The 21,363-nt window shown below is 41.8% G+C and overlaps 2 protein-coding genes across 11 annotated transcripts; both read right to left on the bottom strand.

Annotated features, from left to right (window-relative positions):
* Nucleotides 1-190: 190 nt before the first annotated feature.
* Nucleotides 191-5,229, bottom strand: sephs3 (selenophosphate synthetase 3). The gene is made up of 8 exons (XM_028410953.1): nt 4,855-5,229; nt 4,169-4,272; nt 3,559-3,666; nt 3,035-3,189; nt 2,710-2,800; nt 1,699-1,798; nt 1,313-1,525; nt 191-1,224 (listed from the first exon to the last, which is right to left on the bottom strand). The coding sequence occupies exons 1-8, from the start codon at nt 5,129-5,131 to the stop codon at nt 974-976; spliced, it is 1,299 nt and encodes a 432-aa protein (XP_028266754.1). The 5' UTR covers nt 5,132-5,229; the 3' UTR covers nt 191-973.
* Nucleotides 5,230-5,669: 440 nt separating this feature from the next.
* Nucleotides 5,670-16,382, bottom strand: ikbkg (inhibitor of nuclear factor kappa B kinase regulatory subunit gamma). 10 transcript variants are annotated; one of them, XM_028410426.1, is made up of 16 exons: nt 16,013-16,382; nt 15,399-15,539; nt 14,218-14,528; nt 13,496-13,570; nt 13,276-13,377; nt 12,203-12,388; nt 11,486-11,547; nt 11,271-11,318; nt 10,143-10,245; nt 9,447-9,562; nt 9,214-9,366; nt 8,919-8,991; nt 8,697-8,831; nt 8,226-8,362; nt 7,837-7,913; nt 5,670-7,019 (listed from the first exon to the last, which is right to left on the bottom strand). In XM_028410426.1, exons 2-16 carry the CDS (start codon nt 15,535-15,537, stop codon nt 6,829-6,831), a joined length of 1,908 nt encoding a protein of 635 aa, XP_028266227.1. In that variant the 5' UTR covers nt 15,538-15,539; nt 16,013-16,382; the 3' UTR covers nt 5,670-6,828. The 10 variants fall into 10 exon arrangements, with proteins under 10 accessions (XP_028266227.1, XP_028266223.1, XP_028266225.1 ...); XM_028410422.1 differs by having other exon boundaries at nt 8,697-8,991; nt 16,013-16,030; nt 16,180-16,382; XM_028410424.1 differs by having other exon boundaries at nt 8,697-8,991; nt 14,251-14,528.
* Between the last annotated feature and the right edge of the window lie 4,981 nt (nt 16,383-21,363).

The following is a 21,363-nucleotide window of genomic DNA, read 5'->3' as shown; positions in this document are numbered from 1 at the left end:
TCAGATCAAATCTCAGGTACACTGAAATAAATGTTTGCAAAAACCCACATACAGACTTCATTAGATTAAACCTTTAAGTTTGTTTATGTAGCAGCTAACGGAAACACCATATTGAAAAGAAGCTCTAGCATTGCAGTGTTATACATGCTTCCTCAGTTTGTTCACATTACAGTCACACACTCACAAAGTGTTTAGGTCTGAGTTGATGATGGTTTTATTGATTGTGAAAAGCAAGAACTCTACAAACATAGACAGCTTTAGACTTCCAGTGCTCTAAGTTCGACCCCCTAATCCAAAGGAAAACATCCGCTCAGCCTGGCCCCGTTGGCTGGGGTTTAAAAGGCAGAGCTTCATTAAAAGGAAAGGCGGGAGGAACTTGCCGCTGGATGGCCAATCGGCTGAAACAGAAGGACATTCTGAGCACCACCCAATTGGTCCCAAAGAAAGCTGCTCAAGCCTTCCTCTGAGCTGTGTGGGCAGAGCCAGGTGTCACGAAGAGTGAACCCTTTCTTTCCAAGTTGTACATTCATCAACTTAACGCATTTAATGCCATACACCCCTAATAATAAAACAGTCACACACACACACACACACACACATTTACTCTCGGTACACTTGCTGAGTGCTGAGTAGGGCAACAATGATTAGGAATGTTTTCTTTAAAAAAAAACAAAACTAATTTTTTTCCATTCAGATAAATAAGGCCGGTTGTCTGTATGGATGAAAAAACGAGAGGAGATTTAAATAAAAGGGATCGGAGTACAGCATACTACCCTGAATTCATGATGTAGAACAGGAAAGTGCAATCCTTGTCTTCATTGCTACACCTGCTGTATGCTGTCATTCCCTCTCCCACTTGATCAGATGACAGTGATTTTGGTCTGTACACTCTTAGCTTTTGAACTGAAAAGGGGATATCAACATCAACACACAAACATACACAAACCAAACCAGTGTAAGAAGGTGGCAGTGTCTATGACAAATTGGGGCTTGGGTCAGGGATGGTGGAGCTGTTGTCCTGATTTGCTGCGTGGCTTCCTCTTGGCGGAACTTCGATGATGCGGGGCTTGTCGATAATGCGAGCGTGGCGATCGCCTTTTTCTACAATTCCAATGATCCATGCACCACCTATCGCTCCCTGACCTCCTGCTCCGGAGCTCTGGCTCTTCATTTCTGAGCAGAACTTGGCCGCCTGCTCTCTGGGCAGACACACAAGCAGCCCCCCTGGAGGAAAAGAAGAGAAACGTGAGATCTCAATGCAAAAAACTTAGGGTCTGTGTAAAGTACATTGACATTATACTTCAGTTCATACCAGAAGTCTCTGCTGATGTGCCCTGAACCAAATTGAATAGGTTTCCGCAGGCTTTGCTGATGGCGGCCATCTTGGCTATGATTGGTAGGTTGTGGATAACGAAGGCAACCTCGTTTCTTTGCTGTGCTGCCAGGTTGTTGGCGTGTCCTAACAACCCGAAACCTGTCACGTCTGTCGCAGCGTGGGCCTGGAACTTGTGCATTAGGCCTGCCGCTGAAGACCAAACATCAACATAATTGAGTGGAGAGACTTTAAAAAGTTTAACACCATAGAGAGATTTCAGCATAAGTGGGTGTGGAAAGGACATCATTGTGCATATCACCTGTATGTAAATCAACTGTAAATTCATATACGTTATATCCTATAGCATAATGATGGTAATATACCTGTGCGGTTTAGTGTTGCCATGGAGAACATAGCTTCCTGATAAGCCTCTTTGACTTCCTCTTTGGTGACCACTAGCTTGATCTTGTTCCACCTTTCAGGCTGGTGAGAGATATAAACACCACTTTGAGTACACCAGTTCCAAAACGTTATCAGCCAACCACAACCAGGCACGCCGACACGGTGAAGATGCCCTTCTGAAGCTCAAAGTGAGGTTAAAGCTGGATCCATACTCCACGAGAACAGAGAACTCCCTCCCCCCTGCCGACGTTACGCCCACAAAATGACGCAATTTTTTTTTATCTCTGACCGCCTGTTGTACAGCGCTCTCGGACACATGGCCCGGGCAGAACTTTTTCTCTCAAGGCTGTGCGTCAACCATGCTGTGATTGGTTGGAATTTATTGTGGGCGTGATGAATGTGGTGAAGCCAAGAGCTTCTTCAGGTGCAAAATAACACAGACAGAAGGAGGAAGTACAGCGACGATGGACAGATGAGCAGCTGGCAAACAGCTCCTGGAAGGAGAAACACGGCGCACAGACAGTGTCTGTCCAAAAGGTGGAGATAAAAATTAATCCCAGTATTGATCACGGCGTTACAGCGGCTCGCGCACATTAAACACCGGGAGACGGGATGTATTATTCCAGACAGTCATCCACACATTCACAGAATTAAACTCACACAGACCAGAGGTCTGCTACAGTCAGCTACACTGATCTATCTATCTATTGTCATGCTGTGTGCCCTCTTCCCTGAACATTATCAGCTCGTTAGGCCAGGTAACCATGACTGTGCTCATAATTTACAATACAACTGTATTGTCAACCTTGTGTGTGTGACGTGTGCTGTGAGTTCTGCAGTATGGTACCTCCGTGCCGAAACAAACTTTTTTTTTTTACTCTTACCACCTGAGGAGCAAGTTCTCTGTACTCGTGGAGTATGGAACAGCCTTTAGAGAACATCAGCATATTCTAACCTATCTATTTGTTCCTGTGTAATTTGCATTGGCTGACCTGATCAAGCCATTGGTGAGCATTCACAGCCACCTGAGTCCCCAGAGGTTTAGTCAGGACCAAGACGTCTCCTGGTACAGCACCGTCAGGCCTGAAAAATATTGAGATGGATTAAATGACATGTGCGCTTATGCTGCAAAGGTGACATCAGAGACAACAAAGTGCACTAAAATCAGAATGGGACATGCAGAGTTTTGTATGCAGACCTAAGATAAAACATGTCAGAAGCAGAAATATCCGATTACAAATCAATCTTGTAAAACGTCAAAGGTACAGATTGTATATGAACACCTACAACACAAAGTAACAGTTTTCACTGACTCACATTATGAATTCATTAGGCTGGCAAACGACTGATGCTACACCTCCTATAATGATCCAGGGATTGATCACCGTCTGGCCACCTGTCACAGAAGTCCCTCCCTCCTCTGCTGCATCTCGGAACCCCCGGATCATCAGAGGCATCACACGCTCACGGTCCTGTGTCATGCATGTACGTACAAATTACAAATCATAAAAGAAGGTCTCATTTAACAAAGTACAGATTAAATAAATATTTTTTTTATAGCCGATGACATTTCTGTGATTCATCAAGTCACTGGTAAACTGAGTCGTAAAAGTTTCCTGAACTGCTTAAAATATCCAGTGTTGAGAAGATTATTCAGCTAATTGATGTGTCTGAACAAAAAGAATCGCAGCAGTCTCAGAGAATACACGTTAATTTATCTTCAATCCGCTGGAATTAGCCAAGAAGTTACACTGATGAAACAAACTGAAAACATGCAGAGGACACACAAGAGTGAGGTCGAATACATTTGGGATCCACACAAATGCTGTTCATGCTGTTACCTTGTCATTCATTTTTTGGCTGACGCTAAGCAGCATCAGCATGTTGTCACACTCTGTGATGCCCATGGCGTAGAGATCACTGAGGACGTTAGCACACGCTATCCTTCCCTGAGGGACAGGCACAAAGAGAAATAAACAAGTAGACAGAGGTACTTTTAAAGATTGTGATCATAAATTTACTCTAATTTGAATAAATGCCTGTCATAACTGATAACCCTGTCAAGGTTTAACTATTTCCTGTAATGATTACATGTGGGTGAAGCTGGAAAAGGTGCATGGGTGTGTCTTCTTTTCAGTCAGTGTGGAATACAGAGTGAATACATGAAACCATCCTATAAATAAACATACAGACCCACGTGGTCTCATTTCCAGCAAAGAGCACCATACACCAGTGAGTACACTGGAGGATATGCGGGTGAAGTGTCTTGCCCAAGGACACACAACCGTGACTAGGGAGGAGTTGGGATTGAACCACCAACCTACCGGTTACTGGAGAACCCTGCTATTAGCCACTGCTACCCACTTCCTGGATAATGTCCCGACAAACAACGCCAGGGTGCCATGTATATGTAAATTCTCTGAGGAGCCTGAAAACCTGCTAGTGACTCACCATCATGTATGGATCTTCCACCAGAGGGTAAAAGAAATCTGTAGTCTGGACCAGTGACAGCCCTCCATGCCTTAAGGGAATCACACAGCAGTCTATCCCTACACCTGGAAACACATCACAGGGATGAATGAACAGGAAACGTACACACCAACACAATGGCTGCCTTAAATGTTAACTTATTTATAGCTACAGATTGTGTGTTGTTTATTAAATATAGAGAATTTATTACAATGTATGAACACTGCTGGGGCTTCTCTGTGTAATTACATACAGTACTTTACAGCAGCAAACTTGCCCCACTCTGGAGCGCCAAACGTCGTTACTAGAAATATTTGACCACGAGCATGAACTTCGCACTCATTCTGCTGAATCATACCTGTAGTCTGATAAATTGACAGCTGACCGAGCTTAAGTCCTCTTGAACGCTGTTTTTTCTTATAAAGAAGCAAAGTAATAGCTCATGCCCCTCAGTGGGCAGCGTATTAACACATTCGATAACCAGGAGTAATTTTAAAACAAGCTGTTTTATTCACTCACAGCCTTTCATCTGTCAAATGAGCTGCCATGAGTTACCCAAGCTAGCTAGGTTAGCAACAGTTGCGTTAGCTTACACATTTACAACTGGGGTTTGACAACATGTATGAGGCGTGAATGCTAACTCGGCTAACTTTCAATTGATTCCTTACCAAGTCGCGGGCTAGGCAACTGTTGGCCGAACTCCGAAGCTGAGTCTCCGGCCTTCCCTGTCCCGTCGGCCCGGTCCGACTCCAGTCCCGCCAGGAGTTTGAGCAGAGCCTCCTGCGGGACCTTGCAGCCTCATCCTTTCAGGTCCGAAAAGGATGTGAGACGGAACCCGCGCTCCAGGCCGTGCTCCTCGGGTTTAAAAGGCTTGTACCCGGGGGGGAAACAACCTTCTGTCCCCACAGCCTCCACCGAGGGAGGCGGGGAAGTCGAGCCTGACATGCCTGCCTAGAGACCACTTCTAACACACAATACCGGTGAAAAAAAGACGCAGGGATGAATGGTGCGTGTGACTGGCAAACGCTGCGTGAAACGAGAGACCAGCGTGAAGCGTAAATAAAACCCCGCGACTTCCGGTTGGAATTTTTTTACAGCAAACAAAATGCGTACGCGTGGGTCAAGGCAGGATTAACAAAACCCCAACGCCACTCTTATAACAACACGCAGACAGCGGACTTTAATTACAAATGTTCTGAAGAAAATAACTGTGCATGAAAGAGCAAGGGCTCTTATTTTGAAGGCGATGGTGACTTCCGGCCCGCCAAAACGTTTCCAAACGCTGTTTGTCAGGGGTATTTTGTGTGTGTCATATTATATTATCGATGAGATTTTTGCTTTACTGCTATACTAAAATACATTGAAATAGTACATACATATTTCCACAATACTCAAGTGTACATGAAATAGGGAAAAACGAATTCCTCGAATCGTTGCGAGTGGTTTCCTCCGTATCGCTATTAAACAGTAAAGACACATAAGGTAATGAATAACTGATTTATTTCGTAAACTGCAACAGTGTGAAGAATTTATGCAACGAATGATCCGTAATTACAGACAACATTCATACAAACTGTGAAGGAAACTCAATTCGCTTACATTCAGGTAGATAAATAGCTAGATAAGACAAAATAAGGGGCACAGACAGGGCTGTGGCGGGTTAGGGTCAGGTCTAGCGTCAGAGAGAAAGCAGTGGTGCAGTCAAACGTGTACACAGGCACAGAACACAGAGAATGGCTACTTTTTTCAACAAGAGTAAATCCATCTCTAATACATAGTAATAACAATAATACATGTTTTGAGGTACTGCAGACAGCTACATTTACAATCCAAACATATTCCAATACTCTTTATTATTTAAAGCTCACTAGGATTTCACATGGTCATATATGATTTTTTTCCTTTTGTGTCATCATGTTAGGTCCAATGATTACTGTGGTGCTGTAAATAAGAGTTTAGACAGGTTCCACACATCAGAGCAAGCATCACACTCATGTCCAGACCCTCTGCTGCACTGTAATCCCTCTATTGTGGACTCTTAGCAATGGATTCTGAGGTCTCTTAGACTCTTGGCAGTTTAAAGACCCATCAGTTCAGACAGGCATGTGGTATGTTTACATGGTGTCTGTTGTTTGTGTTGATTTCATTTATCTGAGAAGCACTTTGTGATAAACTTTAATCACTCATTTCAGTGTTGGCCTGACGGCAATAGGAAGGCATGGACATTTTAAAGAGAATAAGGGATCACGTACAAACATCGATGGATATATTCCACCTTAGAGGCAAGGCATGAGCAGGGGGGAAAAGGGAGCAATTAAGAGTAGATGCCAAGAAGAAAAGCTACAGCAGAAACTGAATCCAGGGAGAAATTGTGGCAAAATATCAAGCTGATTATCTTGCCCTTTTTTTCTTTAACCTTTTTCACAATTTCATTGATTGCTTGTCACAATTGCAACATATTTGTTTTGTTTTTTTAAGCGATTCAAGTTTGTTAAGATTCAGGTTTGTGTGTGTGCATGGCAGAGAGAGTAAGGTGCAACTACCAAACATGTCTTTCCAGACTGTACCCAGAGATGGGAGCAGACACACTGAAAGGAAGTATAATATATGCAAGTGTCAAGGTTATGATGAACTATGTTTTGTTACTGTATACAGTCCATTACATGTATCTGCAGTGTGTCCATATCTGGAGCCGGGTACTGGCACTTGGGACAACATAAAACTGGCACCTCTTCAGCTCCGGCTGCCCCTTGATCACCAACTGGTACCAAACCCTGATTGCGGAATGAGGGTGCAGGGGGCACAGTTTTGAAAGTTGCTCCAGTGAACACTCCTGAAGTGAATGAGATAACAAGCATCTTTAAACAACTTTGTACAAAACAAAACTATAATAAATTATATACCTTAATAAATATATTTCAAGGTTTCTTCTACTGATGCTTCTTCTTTCATAAGTTTTTTATTATTATTTTAGAGTTGTAGTGATCATTGTCCTGAAGTCGTGCAGGACAAGCTGATAAAGTAGAAAAAATATTCTTTAATAAGTTTGTATCACTGCAATTTGTCTTGTGTCAGGTTTTGTCTCGAGCCACTGTAAAACTCAAACATAAGATACGAAATTACAAAAAGTGAATTTTGTTTCTTGTGGTGCTCCAATGAGAACATCCAGCTCCACACACAGCAATACTCTGTGACATTATCAGAGCCATCCAATCAGTCAGTGACATTAGCATTGTGCCTTTGTTTTGTATCTTTTGTTTGCTGAGCACACCCAAAAGCTGAATTAATAGGTGGCTGTGACTCAGGTTAGGTAGAGAGGTTATCCACTAACTGTAAGCTTGGTGGTTCAATCCCCGCCCTGACTGCAGGCCAATGTGTCCTCGGGCAAGACACTTAACCCTCAAGTTGCTCCCAGTGGTTGCACTACTTAGAGTGCCAGAGTAGGTAAAAAAGCGCTATATTAGAACAGACCATTTACCAAAGGTATACAATCTAAGGCCTGATCCTTCTTTTTGTAGTAGCAACAGCAGTTTGTACAAATGGATTAAAAACATGTTACTAAATCTATGAATTTAAGGCTTTAATTAAAATATCCTAGTATTCACATGTATGCATTGTTGTTTGGTGTACATGTGTTAAATGTAATGTACCTTGAGGAGGGGGAATGTGTGGGGCCCGTGCAGGAAAGTCTTCCAGGTGTCTGAGCTTCATCTGTTCCATACGTGCACTGAAACGCAGTGAACATTAACAACTGTCATGCTTTATGTCATCCTATGAAGCATTCACAAATATTTCCATGTATTAAGATGAAGAGCGATGCAGATGCAGTGAACCACCACTAATGGTGACTTAAGCAGTACAGATGCTGATCCAGCAATTGATTATCAAAGTTCAGTAAACAAGGACTGTGTAACCTGGATCAGAATTATCTCAAACTAAGACTAAAAAAACTGCAGTTAAGCCACTGGCACACACAGCCCACAGGGTGCATTATAATTATCCTAATGGAAATGGGTTTGTGTCATGTTTTTTTTTTTACCGCGATGTGGCTTCCTGCTTGAGTCTTTCAATCTCAGTCATGGCCTGATTCAGCTGGTCCTGCAGCTCCTCCTTCTTCTGGTTCAGCTTCTCTCTTGCTTCTCGCTCCGCAAGGAAATCTGCCTTGTAGATCTCCGCCTGAGCAACCACAGAGGGAGGAACAAAGACGGAGGGGGATCACACTTTTATTGTCCTGCACTCGATAACATGAAATGTTACAACATGGCTGTGGCTGATACAGCTGATCCTCAGATGTGCTCAGTATTAAACATAGTTACAGTTTAAATAGGCTGTAATCCGAATACAGCCACATTTTTAAACCATTAAGAGTGTGTAACATTTGAGGCCAACAACATGTTGGTGTGGAAAAAAAACAAGATTATAAATGGAAAACTGGTTTGCACATGTAACAGTAAAAACTAACGATTTGTAGTTTCCACCTGTATACCCTGAGCAGATGCTGTGACTGTACCTGAGCGGTCAGGACAGGAACTGTCTCCAGCGAGCATTTCTGTTGCTCCACTTCCTCCTTCAGTTTATCGATCAGCTCCTGCTTCATGGCCAGCGCTCGCTCTGCATCCTCCAGCCGGCTACACAGATCTCCTCCCTGGAAGACAAACAAACACACGCAAATATAAACAATTGAAGATTTAAAATCCAAAGATGTTAAAGATGTTGTTATTGTGTGTTTTACCTCACTCTTCAATTTAGAATCATAGTCTCTAAAGAGACATGTGTAGGCATGCTGTAATTGTGTCAGTTTTTTCCTGAAAAAAGCAAAATGTATGAATTCAGTGATATACATTGGCGACAGTTTGATAAGCTGTATTTTATTTTGTAAATATATATGCAGCAGATGAAACTCTGTTTATATTTTTCTCTTTACTGACCGTTTAATACATAGTTACCACTCTTTTTTGGATGGATAACATAACAGTGAAGAATGTATCTGGGACACTGATGTCTCTCTCTCTGTGTGATGAACCTACTTCTCTTCTGTGACGATATGTCTCTCAGCCTTCAGGGCCTGATCCAGGCCCTGGTTCTGTAGCAGCAGCTTGTCCATAGCTACATTATGCTGCTTCTTCTGCTGCTCCAGCTCCCGCTCTGCTATTTGCAGGGCCTTGACTTTGCTGCACAGCCTGCACACAAGCAAAAAGAAACACATCAGCACACTTACAGGTATAAATGCAGAGAATACGCTAGCAGCGGGACAACTTACTTTTCTTCCATTATTTTGCGTTCTTGCTCACTTTTTTCCAAGCAGCTCTGTCTCTCCTTCAGTTCACCTAACAGAGATGTAGCTTGAGCTTTTAGGGCATCACGGTCTTTGGCCAGCTGCAAAAACACCAAAGGCTTACATCAGTCTAATGTGCAGCACAAAGTCACCCGGACACTTTACTTGGACGGACACAAACAGTCATGGCTGATCAGTCTACTATCTATCCTCATGGTGCTGCAAAAGTCTTTAAATAACACAGATGTCTCACTCTCCTGATCGCTATATACGCTATGTATGTAGTAGTGTGAATGATCAAAGGAGTGAGAGCTCTTATCATTAATACAAGGTCTTGAAACAAGATCAAACACAGACTGCATGTGGATCTTTCTATAATGTCCTGCAATCATGCTGTCGAGCACTGGCTCGTTAGTTTTACTTAAGTCATTTAGCAAGTTAGCCACTGTCTGCTAACATAAGTTCATTCATACTCTGGACATTCTCTGTTATCTATAGCAAGTGCCAGAGATTAGTGATAATGTTGTTTAAGTGTTTTAGATGAATTGATTCAAGATCAGCATTCAAGCATCACAATGCATCAATAATTGAATCCTTGGCCCCTGAATTGTAATCGAATCGTGAGATTCCCACCCCAACATGCTTCAGAGTGAAAAGATCGCAGCCAATGAGGCTTCGTACCTGAGCACAGTCCTTGTCCTTTTGTTTGAGCAGAGCTTCAGTTCTGTCCCGCTGAGCTGAACTCTTCTGCAAGTAATCAAGCTTCTCCTCCAGCTCTCGATACCTGCAGACAAAACCCATTTGTGATTGCAGGCTAATCAAAGAGGCCAAAACCAGTGGTGCTTGTGGGTATTTTACCCAACGATGTTAACATAAACCACACTGTTCAACTCAGATTTTTTAATGCAGGATGTCAGACTTGACACACTCATGTCACAAAGCCAAAGATCAGATATATATCAAAATTACACCACAACCTCAAGTGACCTAAGTCAGAATCTAAGGATTGATTGGACATGTGTTCATACAGACCTAAAAAAAAGTCTGATTTTAAAGATACAACCACCACAACACAAGTCACTTCAGCCTGATAGCCTTTTTGTAGGTGTAGGTAAGTCTTGGTTCATTTTTCACTGTAATATAAACATTTGCACCTTAATGAAAACAGCACAATCATGGGTATACACATCATTACAAATGAGAGAACATGAGTTTACAAATACAATTATCGCAGTTTCCCTGTTTCTTTTAGTGTAATTTTGCATGCTTTCTTCTTTTTTAAACAGCGCACAGAATGTGGGTCTGAAAACAGCTTTTATTCTATAATACTGGACTTATTTTTCTACGAAGGTTTAAGCAACAGAGAGTGTGAACATGTTAATGTGTATCTGCGAAAAGTGTATAAAGTGGGTAGTGAGTGGTTTTACAGCCTTATAACATCTAGAATAATTGTAAAAAATAAAGCTGACCACTTTTTGGAACGCAACTCCCGCAATTAACGCAATTAACTGCAAAAACTGTATTTTGCATTGTTGCTTTAAATTAAGAGAAAATACTTTTATTTCTACCAAAACAATAGTTAGGCTGTAAAAAAAAAGACGATTTCACAGGTAAGGACAGTCTAATTTTAAATATGTTAATGATAACACAACGCCATACTGGATGAAAAAGAATGTCTGATCAAGTACACATGGAATGATAAAACAGAGTTAATCAAATCAGAGTAATACTGAGCGATACATGGGGATGGAGACAGAGAAAGCAGGCATGCACACAGTGGGAAAAGGCCACACAGAGCTGAGGGCTCACCTGCCCTGTGTAGCCTGAAGCTGCTCTGTGAGTTTAGCCAGGCTAGAGCTAGAAAAGGGAAGAGGAAAAGAGGAGGAGGAAGAAGAAAACAAACACAAGGCTGTTACCGAGCATGCTAAAGGAGGATTATCAGAAACAAAACTGTACTGAGCTGTTGCAGAAAGACAGTTTAGTGCTGTTAGGTTCACAGAGGTGAAAGGGCAAATCCATCATACCAGTCAGAGGAGTGCTGAGCCTCCGAGCGATGCTGAACAGCCTCCTCAGTGACACCACCCGCCTATAAAACAGGTGACAGATGAGGAAGTGGATTCTTGTGTCTATCCATAATCAAATGTTATTTACAAACAGTGGAATATTGTGCGACTCTGCAGTCATCTGTTTGTAAATTTATCCCCAGGGAAATTATATGAATGATATGAAAATGATGAATATTCACATGTCTGCAGACAGATATTTCTGAAAAGTTTACTGCTGCTCAGGAGAAATAATCATTGCTACGGATACTGTTCTGATCACTGAGGGAACTACAATTAATCTGCTGAAGAAGTCTAGTAACAACGATTCCAACCCTGACAGGGTTAGGCCGGTCCCTGACAGGAAATAAATGCCTGTGGTGCTTGAAGCATTAAAAATGCATTTTGAAAACTCAAGTGCAACGGCTTTGTGTGGGGTAGGTATAGATAGATTCTATATGAAAGGCAAAAAAGGGTAAATCTGCAACTAAACGATAAGCACTGCAGGTGAGTTGTCCCTTAGAGTTCTTCTTGACTGCAAAATGACTGCATAGTTTCAAAGAAATCCTCCTATCTTGTTCATCTAGAAGCTTTTTTAAGGGTGCATATGTTAAATAACTTTTACCAAGTAACTCTAAGCAAACAGTACAAACACATACAGAAAGCACTCACTAATGTGTACCTGGGTCTCAGCTTTACCTGTGCCTGGGCCAGTTTGGCGCGGAGCTGGTCGATGCAGCGCCTCATTCGCTCTCTCTCCTTCTCTCCCTCGTCCCTCTCCCTCTCCAACTCTTCGTTCTTCTTCCTCAGCTCTCTCATCCCTTCCTCCATTTTTTCTTTGTGGCTCTTCAGCAGCTGCAGGAACTCATTTGCACCTTCCACAGGCTGCAGAGAAACACATGACAGTGACAGAAGCAAAAGTGGTGAACAGGTGGATGTAGGCAGAAGTGCTGACAGGAGGGGAAACAGACAAAGATGGACCTTCTTCATCTTAGGCTGGAAGAGTGATACCAAGCAAAGTAGAAACACCACAAAGTGACAGATTTACATAAGGAGGGGGGGGATTAACTGTGGCTGCTGTCCTCCAATCAAAGGGAGAAGTTAGAAATTTCTTCAACAACTGTGCAATCCAGCGTTCCTGCTTGGAAACCAGATTAAAAACGACAGACGACCTCTGGATTTTTACTTCCAAACATAAAATACTAGAGATGTCCAGATCCGATCATGTGATCGGAAATCAGGCCCGATTACGTGGTTTCAGACTTGATCGAATTGGACGTTACCTCCCAATGCGCAGTCAGCAGCAAGTGCTCTCGACACACTCACACAGTTTTGCTTATGCAAACACATATGTGAGCAATAACAGGCATTTTAGTAATTTATATGCCCCATGACAACGCGAAGGCGCAGGACAGCGCAGCCAAGATAGCACAAATGATCGCAATGAGTGACTTGCCATTCGCCTTTGTAGAGAACCCTAAAAGTATCAGATCAGGACTCAGTATCAGCAGATACTCAAAATCAAATGACTATGACTCGAGGACAAAAGAAACCTGATCCGGACATCCCTACAAAAATGCAAGGTGTCATTTTTTTCTTCTTAAAACATTTTAAAAGACATCCTTTATTCCTAATCCAAGTAGGAAGTCTGGATTTCCAAACTCTGGCTGAATGTGATCAAAGAAACAGTGGGGTGAAAGAAAATCAACTGAGAGGTGCGAGGGATGCAGAGGATTTGATTGCTGGATTCAGGACAGAGTGAGCAGGCTCACCTGGCTATTTTCTCCGCCTCTTACATGCCCCTCCTCCACTGAAAATGAGGTAGGGGTAGAGGGGAATGAGAGACTCAAGGTGCTTTGCACACTTGAATCAGCCTAAACACACAGACATACCTCATTAGATGACAACAGAAACATCTGAACTGAAGGAACAAAACACTAAAAAAAAAAAAATCAAGGAACACAGACTCACACACTCAAACACAAATCTTACCAGGCTGCGAGGTGGTGTGGTCTGTGTGTGCTGCTCTGTATCTTCAACTCTCTTCCTCTCCCTCTGGTCTAGTGTCTGAAAGACATATGAGAAATTAGGTTTTCCTTTGGAGGATACATTTTTTCAATTTAGGTAATACTGTGACACAGCACACAATGGGTTTTGTAAATGCCATAATTATTTTTCACATGTTAATAAAACAAAAAAAGGGAATATCCCTGTTAAAAAGTAAAAATATCTGAAAGTATCTATTGATAATATTAACAAAAAAATCAAAAATACACACTGACCCAAAATTCGATTAAAGTGTGCATGACAACAAAGATGCCACGCGCTGACAAAACAATCATCCCAAAAAACGTCGGCTTCCTTAAAATTAACATTCTATGGTAGATTTGGGGTCAACATTGTGACATTGGTGCGTCCATTTCTTCTGATCATCCTTCAGATGGTTCTACACCTTCATCTGAGTCCAGCTGTGTTTGATGACACTGATTGGACTTGATGAGGAATGACACACACCTGTCTGTATAAGACCTCCATAATGCTTTGGATCAGTCTATAATTTCAATTGTAGGTTTATTTGAACAGTGAGAGACAGAACAATAACAAAAACTCCAGAAAGTTTTCAAAAAAAATAATTTGCATTGAAATTATAGACTCATCACGTGTTTGTTAGTAGGCAAACTTACAAAATCAGCAGGGGTTCATTTTTTTTTTACCATAACTGTATATGATGTCTGAAGATAGCTGACCTGTGGTCCATCTAGCGGCCCGTTTCTGGCTGGGCGAACCTGTGGGTCTTCGGTCTGGCTGGAGCTGGAACAGTGACTACAGGAGGGGGAGGGGGAGGAGGCAGGTACATTAACCATGCTCTGTAGGGAGTGATTCTCCTGTGCCAACCTCTCCACCAGAGCCCTGGCCTCCTGGAAACGACAGCTGAGAAATTCCCGCTCCTCTCTTGTTCGTCGCTGCCATCCCTCCATCTCCTCGCAGCGCTGACGCAGGGCTAGGTTGCTACGCCGCAGAGCCTCTGGAGGACAGAGAGAGGATTGTAAAAGGATGTGGGTATGACAGATTAACTAATGTGACAAGAAGCTAGGAGTAAACAACCTTTGTTTTAAGATAAGTCTTCATCATGAGAAAACAAACATTATCTAGCTTTCTATGCAAGTACTAATTAATGTTAATGAAAAAAAATATACCAACTAACTAGTAAAGATGGCTGCAGGCACCACTAGGCCAAACAGGTTATCCTAAAGCAAACTAATCTTAATGGTGGTGTTGTACTTCTGGTGATTGTATTTAACAATGAAAACCTTTATTTATGAAGATAATCTTATTAAAAACAACCTTTGTGGAAAAACATATTTTATTCAATATTTTAAAAGAATAAAACTTTATTTAACTTCACAGAACTGATAAAATTATTACGTGAGCATTTGATAGACAAAGGTGATCAAAAAGAGATAAATATAGATATAATTAGTTGTAAATTAATTTAAAAATATTCAGGACTGCAAAAAAAGACAAAAGAAGTTGTTTTAAAGAACACACTGATTTGTGAGCCCTATCTCTTTGGGCCGGCTGTTTTAAAGCTGAACAGCCCTGATAGCAAAACCACAGTCACCGTCAGTCTTCAGCCTCACCCAAGGACCTAAAGCTGGCTCATACAGTGTCAAGAACTCTGATAAGTAGACTGGGGACAGACCCAGACATGCTTTAAAAGGGATGAATCAAATGTTGAAGGCAGAACTGGAGTGATGTGACGTGATCTGTTTAAATGGCTAAAAGACGCATTGCTATAAGCGATGTCCTGTCGAGCATCAATTGCACATGCAAGGTATAAACGTGAGGTATATTGTTCAGTGTGTGAGGTAAACATTGCTTCATTTACTCTTACCTCTAAGCTGCTGGTTGTCACCCAGCAATCTGGTTACCACCTCATTGGCAGCCAGCTCTGGTGGGACCCTGAGGGCCCCTCCACTGTCCTCTCCTGACATGTCCCACTGCATTGGGCCATCAGGCTGTGGCTGCACCATCCCTACAGAAACATATCACAATGGCTGTGTTATCCATCACATACCACATCTCGACTTTTTTTTTTTAAAGTAGCCTACGAAAAGAGCTTTCACTTTCAATTTAGTTTCTCGTCAAGATGCTGGTGTGAGGAGGCCACTGGGCCCTTCGGTCGGGTTAGTCCTATGACTCAGTAGTAAAATGCCAACACTTCTCTTTGTGCTGACTAACCTACATGCAGGTATCGAAGGACTGCAGGAAAACATTACGTCATCCACAATACCATGAGGCAAAGGGCTCCAAAGCTGGAGCTTTCAATATCACCAGCCATCAATTTCAGCTACTGATAATTTTAGAAATACAGTATCGATTCGGTGTTATTACAGCTAACACGAGGACTTCCCCGCGTTAAGAAATGCTTAATTACGTCCTCAGTACACGCTATAAACGAATGTGACACAAACATAAGCTACTGTACGGGTGAAAAACATCTCTTACCTTCCTCCACTTTCAGTTCTGTTGTCCGTAAAAATAGTTAGCCAAGCTGTCACTCATTTACAAAGTAACAGTACGTAGGTGAGATTATTAAAACAGCGTCAGAAATCTGGCTAGTGCTAAAGTGCTAGCGATTTAGCTAACGAGCTAGCGAGGATAATTTAGCTCACCAGTAGCTTGGTAATTTAAGTCACTTGATGACTGACACAAGCCCCAACCCGCATTAACAAACAGCACATCTTCCGAAAAGCATTTCCCCCAGTCTTATAACATTATCCCCGAACTGCGAGTGTGTTCAAGAGGAGCTACGGTTATCTGTCAAAGAGAAGCGAATGTTGTTAGCTCAGGAAATGTGACGTATGTTTGCCCTGAGTTCAACCTGTGAGGTGGCAGCCAGGTCTCATTCCGTCACTGATACTTATCACATGAAAAATCTGTAGAAGGTTGGGCCAGAGTAAATACAACGTAAATACAAATTATTTTTGTAATTTATTGTATTGTACATCAGAGTCATCTTAACTATGAGACACCAGGAAGATTCATAAAATCAGCTAATGTGGATATATGAGCAAATTAGTGTAATTGTAAATAACATTATACTATATTTTCTGTATCAAAGGTGTGAATTAAAAGTATTTTATTTCAAACTATTTCTCAATGTCTTATCAGAAACTGACTCATTAAATTGTTAATTAATATTCCAGAGATATATTTTCTAATATCCTCTTCAAATATTTTGTATGGGAGAACTTGTACCTTGACTCGTTGTAACGAGGACTTATGTGGATTAAAGTGAGGCCTGAGAGACCTCACTCAGGGCAGAGTACCCACAGTCTCACAGGAAATCCCCTTCCTTCTTCCGCAGTGGGTGTAGACGTCATTGGCCGCAGCATCTCAGCTTCCTTTGCTGACAGACATAAGACGCCGCATTGAGCGATGAATCTCGCGTCAACGCCGCCGCCATCTTGCATGTGGCAAAAAGTGGAACGAACCCCTGTGTAGACGTGTGTGTGTGTGTGTGTGTGTTTATATGTTCGTAAATGTTAATCAATGTCAATATTGTCAAAACAGGAGGAAGAACACACACACACACACAGAGGAGAAACAGCATGAAAGAATGAGGAACACTAAGAGGATTATAAAAATGTGACTCACTCAGAACGTTTAGAAAAATGGTTTGAACAGTATTCCATCAAAGTGTGTACTTTAGTGTCTGCCATGCAGTGTGTGACAGTCACAGTGTAACATGGTGTAACATGAAGCACTAACAGCTCTGTAGCAGAGTAAACCTGAACAACACTGCCATCTGGTGGTCACAGAGTAGTCAAGGATTCCATTCTAAGTATATTATTATTGTTCTACAGTGTGTTAGCACATAAAGACAAATCAAACATCATGTTACAAACTACATCTGTCATCTGACAAACAGCCAACACACTCCTGCCAGGACTTGCACCTGGAATCTTCCAGCCAATGGATGGATGTGTTACTGTTACACCACAAGAGTCTTCTGTTTGTTTGTTCAGATGACAAATGCAGCTGTTTTATTGTTACTTTCATTCTTCTGACTCCCTCTGACTGCATAGGTTGACTGTAAAATCTATCAAATATATTCACTTCCACTCTGTTAACACGGCCGACCAACCCCTCCTACTCAGTCTCGCTTTCTTCCATGTGAGAAACTACTTTGCTCCCTCAACTAATAATTATAATTTTTTCTTTACTGTATTGTATGTTATTTTAATAAAATTATTATTATTTACTGTAATTTGTTTTCCATAATTCAGTTTTCTTTACTGTATTTAATTTTAATTTATGGTATTTTACCATAATTCAGTTTCTTCACTGTGTTTTAGTTTTCTTTACTGTTTGACTATAATTTAGTTTTCTTTACTATATTTTATTTTATGTTATTTTACTATAATTTAGTTTTCTATAATTTAGTTTTTTTTATTTTATTTGACTATAATTTAGTTTTCTTTACTGTGTTTTATTTGACTATAATTTAGTTTTCTTTACTGTGTTTTATTTGACTATAATTTAGTTTTCTTTACTGTGTTTTATTTGACTATAATTTAGTTTTCTACACAGTAAAGACTTTTTAAGAGCTGCAGGGAAAAACATGAGTTTATTTTTATCATTAATTATCGTTTCTCTGCAGTCATCAGCCACAGCATTAAAAACAGCACTGATTATTGTCACAGTGGGTGATATGAGGCAGCAAGTGAGCAGTCACTTCTTGGATCTGATGTGTGAAGTAGAACATTTAATGTGCATGTGTGCACCAATCTGAATTAGTTTAACAAGGTTCAAATAGTGACGCTGGATGACTGAGTCAGAGCATCAAACAGCAGCTCTTGTTCTGTGCTGGGGTTTGGATCATGTGGATGTTACGTTGACACAGAGCTCCATCCTGAACACTGCTGCTGACCATGTCCACATTTCCATGGCATCAAACAGCTGCTTGTAATGTTGGCTGATCCTTGCATAGAATAAACTTACAGTCACTTACCTATACTTAACTATATCACTTATCATACTACACTTATAAGATAAGATAAGATAAGATAAGATAAGATAAAACTTTATTAATCCCGAAGGAAATTCTTGTGCCAGAGGTATCAAGTTGCATTACATGCAGTTAAGTACAGAGTATAAGAGTATAAGTGTCACTATAATCCAAAAAATAAGAGCACAGTACGCAGTATAAGCACAATATATGATACATGGATACAAATATGGAGATGTAAGGTGCTAAGTAAGCATAAATATAGACAAGTGGAGGGAATGACAGTGATGCCTGACATGATTATCTAGCGCTTCTCCCTACAGAAAGGGGAGGAGTTATACAGTCTGATGGCCACCGTTCTGTGCTGCTCCTCGGTAGCCTCAGTCTACGGCTGAATGTGCTCCTGTAGGACAGCAGTGTGTCATGCAGGGGGGTGAGACGTGTTGTTACGAATACTGAGGAGTTTCCTCAGTATCCTCCTCTCTGTCACCTCCACCACAGACTCCAGCTCCACTCCCAATACCGAGCCAGCCTTCCTGATGAGCTTGTTGAGTCTGTTGGTGTCGGCCGTCTTCATCCTGCTGCCCCAGCACACTACAGCGTAGAAGATGACGCTGGAGACCACCGAGTGGTAAAACATCTGCAGCATGGTCTGGCAGACGTTAAAGGACCTGAGTCTCCTCAGTAGATAGAAGCGACTCTGTCCCTTCCTGTATATTGTCTCTGCGTTTGTGGACCAGTCCAGTTTGTGGTCAATGTGGACACCCAGGTATTTGTAGCTGTCCACAATGTCCACGTTGGTACCCTTGGTGCTGACCGGGTTTGGGAGTGTCTGGTGCTTCCTGAAGTAATCATCATCATCCTACATCATCAGATTATCATCCTACACTTAACATTCTAAAGTTATAATCTACACTTATCAGAATCAGAATCAGAATCAGAATCAGAAATACTTTATTGATCCCCGGGGGGAAATTGTTTTCGTTCCAGGTGCTCCATGTATACTCAAAAAGACAGAAATACTAATAAGGTAAAGTAGTGAGCGTAAAAAATAAAAATAAAAAATATAAGATAAAAGCCTAATAAATTCTAAACATTAATGTACATTCAAGTCAAATCATCCGACACTTATCATCCTGAAGGTATCATTTGACACAGGAAAAGAGAGAACTATATACAAAGAATCAGGAATGTGTGCATAACTGTCAAATTGCCCCTTGTGCACCTTCATGTGTAGAAACTTACATTTCTACACTGTATGGGGAACAGTTCCACAGATTATGCACCATCCCTGTTACCTCTGCAGCCAGTGATGGTGACATCCAGTCAGGTGGGATGACCATAGGCTGGCTCCCAGCAAAGGACATCAGGAAGTCTGGCTGGTGCTCAAAGAGGGAACGGACATGCTGTTCAACAGCCTGCAAGAGATGAACAGAGGAGCTAAATGTAATGACGTTCAAACACTTTAGTACCAACAATGAGACGAATCACTTAGATGGAAGGAGGTTTTCACTCAGCAATGTTTCATCTAAACTCACCCGGTGGTCAGTCCGCAGTCTTTCACGCAGCAGGTCTGCGACGGACGACTCGGGGCTCCTCTCTGGCAGGGCAGGACTTCCCTGTGTGCAGTAATTAGACACCGAGCTCTCAAAACACTTACTAGTACTCTTCACTTTGCTCCTATCTTTGTAAATGATTAGCCATAAGCTCTGCAGTGGATTACTCACCTCCTGCTGGGCAGAGGATGGCTGGGGGCTGGAGCTCCTCTCTGACCAGGAGGGGCTAACCTGTGAGAAACACTTTATTGTTAGATACTGAGGACTCACCTACACCTGCTGTTCTTCAACAGGCTTTTCTGTGTTTATCAGTTCCTACAGATAACTCCTGGTAGTTTTCAGTAAATGTCTCCAGAGTGTGCACTACTCACCTCCTGCTGGGCAGAGGTGGACGGCTGAGGGCTGGAGCTCCTCTCTGTCTGGTCAGGGGAAGAATACACCTGTTTGTAATAACAGGTTGGTAAACATTCAAATAACATAAAGTCTAAACAGCTAATAGAACTCTTCCACAGGTATTTCCTGTGTTAATGAATTGCTACAGATAATGTCTGCAGAAGTCAGCTGTCTGTGAGGACACATTTCTCTGGTGTGTGCACTACTCACCTCCTGCTGGGCGGAGGTGGATGGTTGGGCTGTGGAGCTCCCCTCTGGCCGGGCAGGGGCAGGGTTTACCTGTAGGTCATTACTGTTGTTAAACACTGAGCTCTCTAAATATTCATTAGTAGATGTTTCTTTGTGTCTAGTGTCAGTTTGTCTGTGAGTGTCCGTTTCAGTCTGCTGTGGTGGACTCACCTCACTGCAGGGCCGTTTGGCTGGGGGCTCCACGGGGACAGCAGGGCTGCTCTTCTGCTTCCTCTTCCGCTGTTACAAACAAAATGCATTTCATTCAACATGTCCCGTATGATAACTTCTTACATGGATCACACATCTGCAACAATTAGCACATCATACCACATACACACTGACAGTAGAGAGAAATCTTAGACACATTATAAAGCCAACAAGCTTCAGTCCCAGTAAGATGATCCTTTAAGTCACAGCTCAACAGCTGCTTTCACCTCAGCACTAAACCGGTTTCTTTGTATCTGATCAACATTATTGAACATGTAGAAGCAGTGCATTAAACATGACAGCATGGACATGAACCAATATCTGGGGACAAATTAATACATGTAAATAAATTGTTGAAAATTATTGAAGCCTAAAACCCTTTGTTTTAATAAATAGAATATGCGTTATTTATTTGACCAATAGATAAATAGATGTTGTAATTATTTAAATCTTGTTTC

This window comes from Parambassis ranga, chromosome 7 (assembly GCF_900634625.1).
Source record: "Parambassis ranga chromosome 7, fParRan2.1, whole genome shotgun sequence".
Classification (NCBI taxonomy): domain Eukaryota; kingdom Metazoa; phylum Chordata; class Actinopteri; family Ambassidae; genus Parambassis; species Parambassis ranga.
The sequence above is the reverse complement of the archived record's forward strand: the minus strand, read 5'-3'. Positions and strand labels throughout refer to the sequence as shown.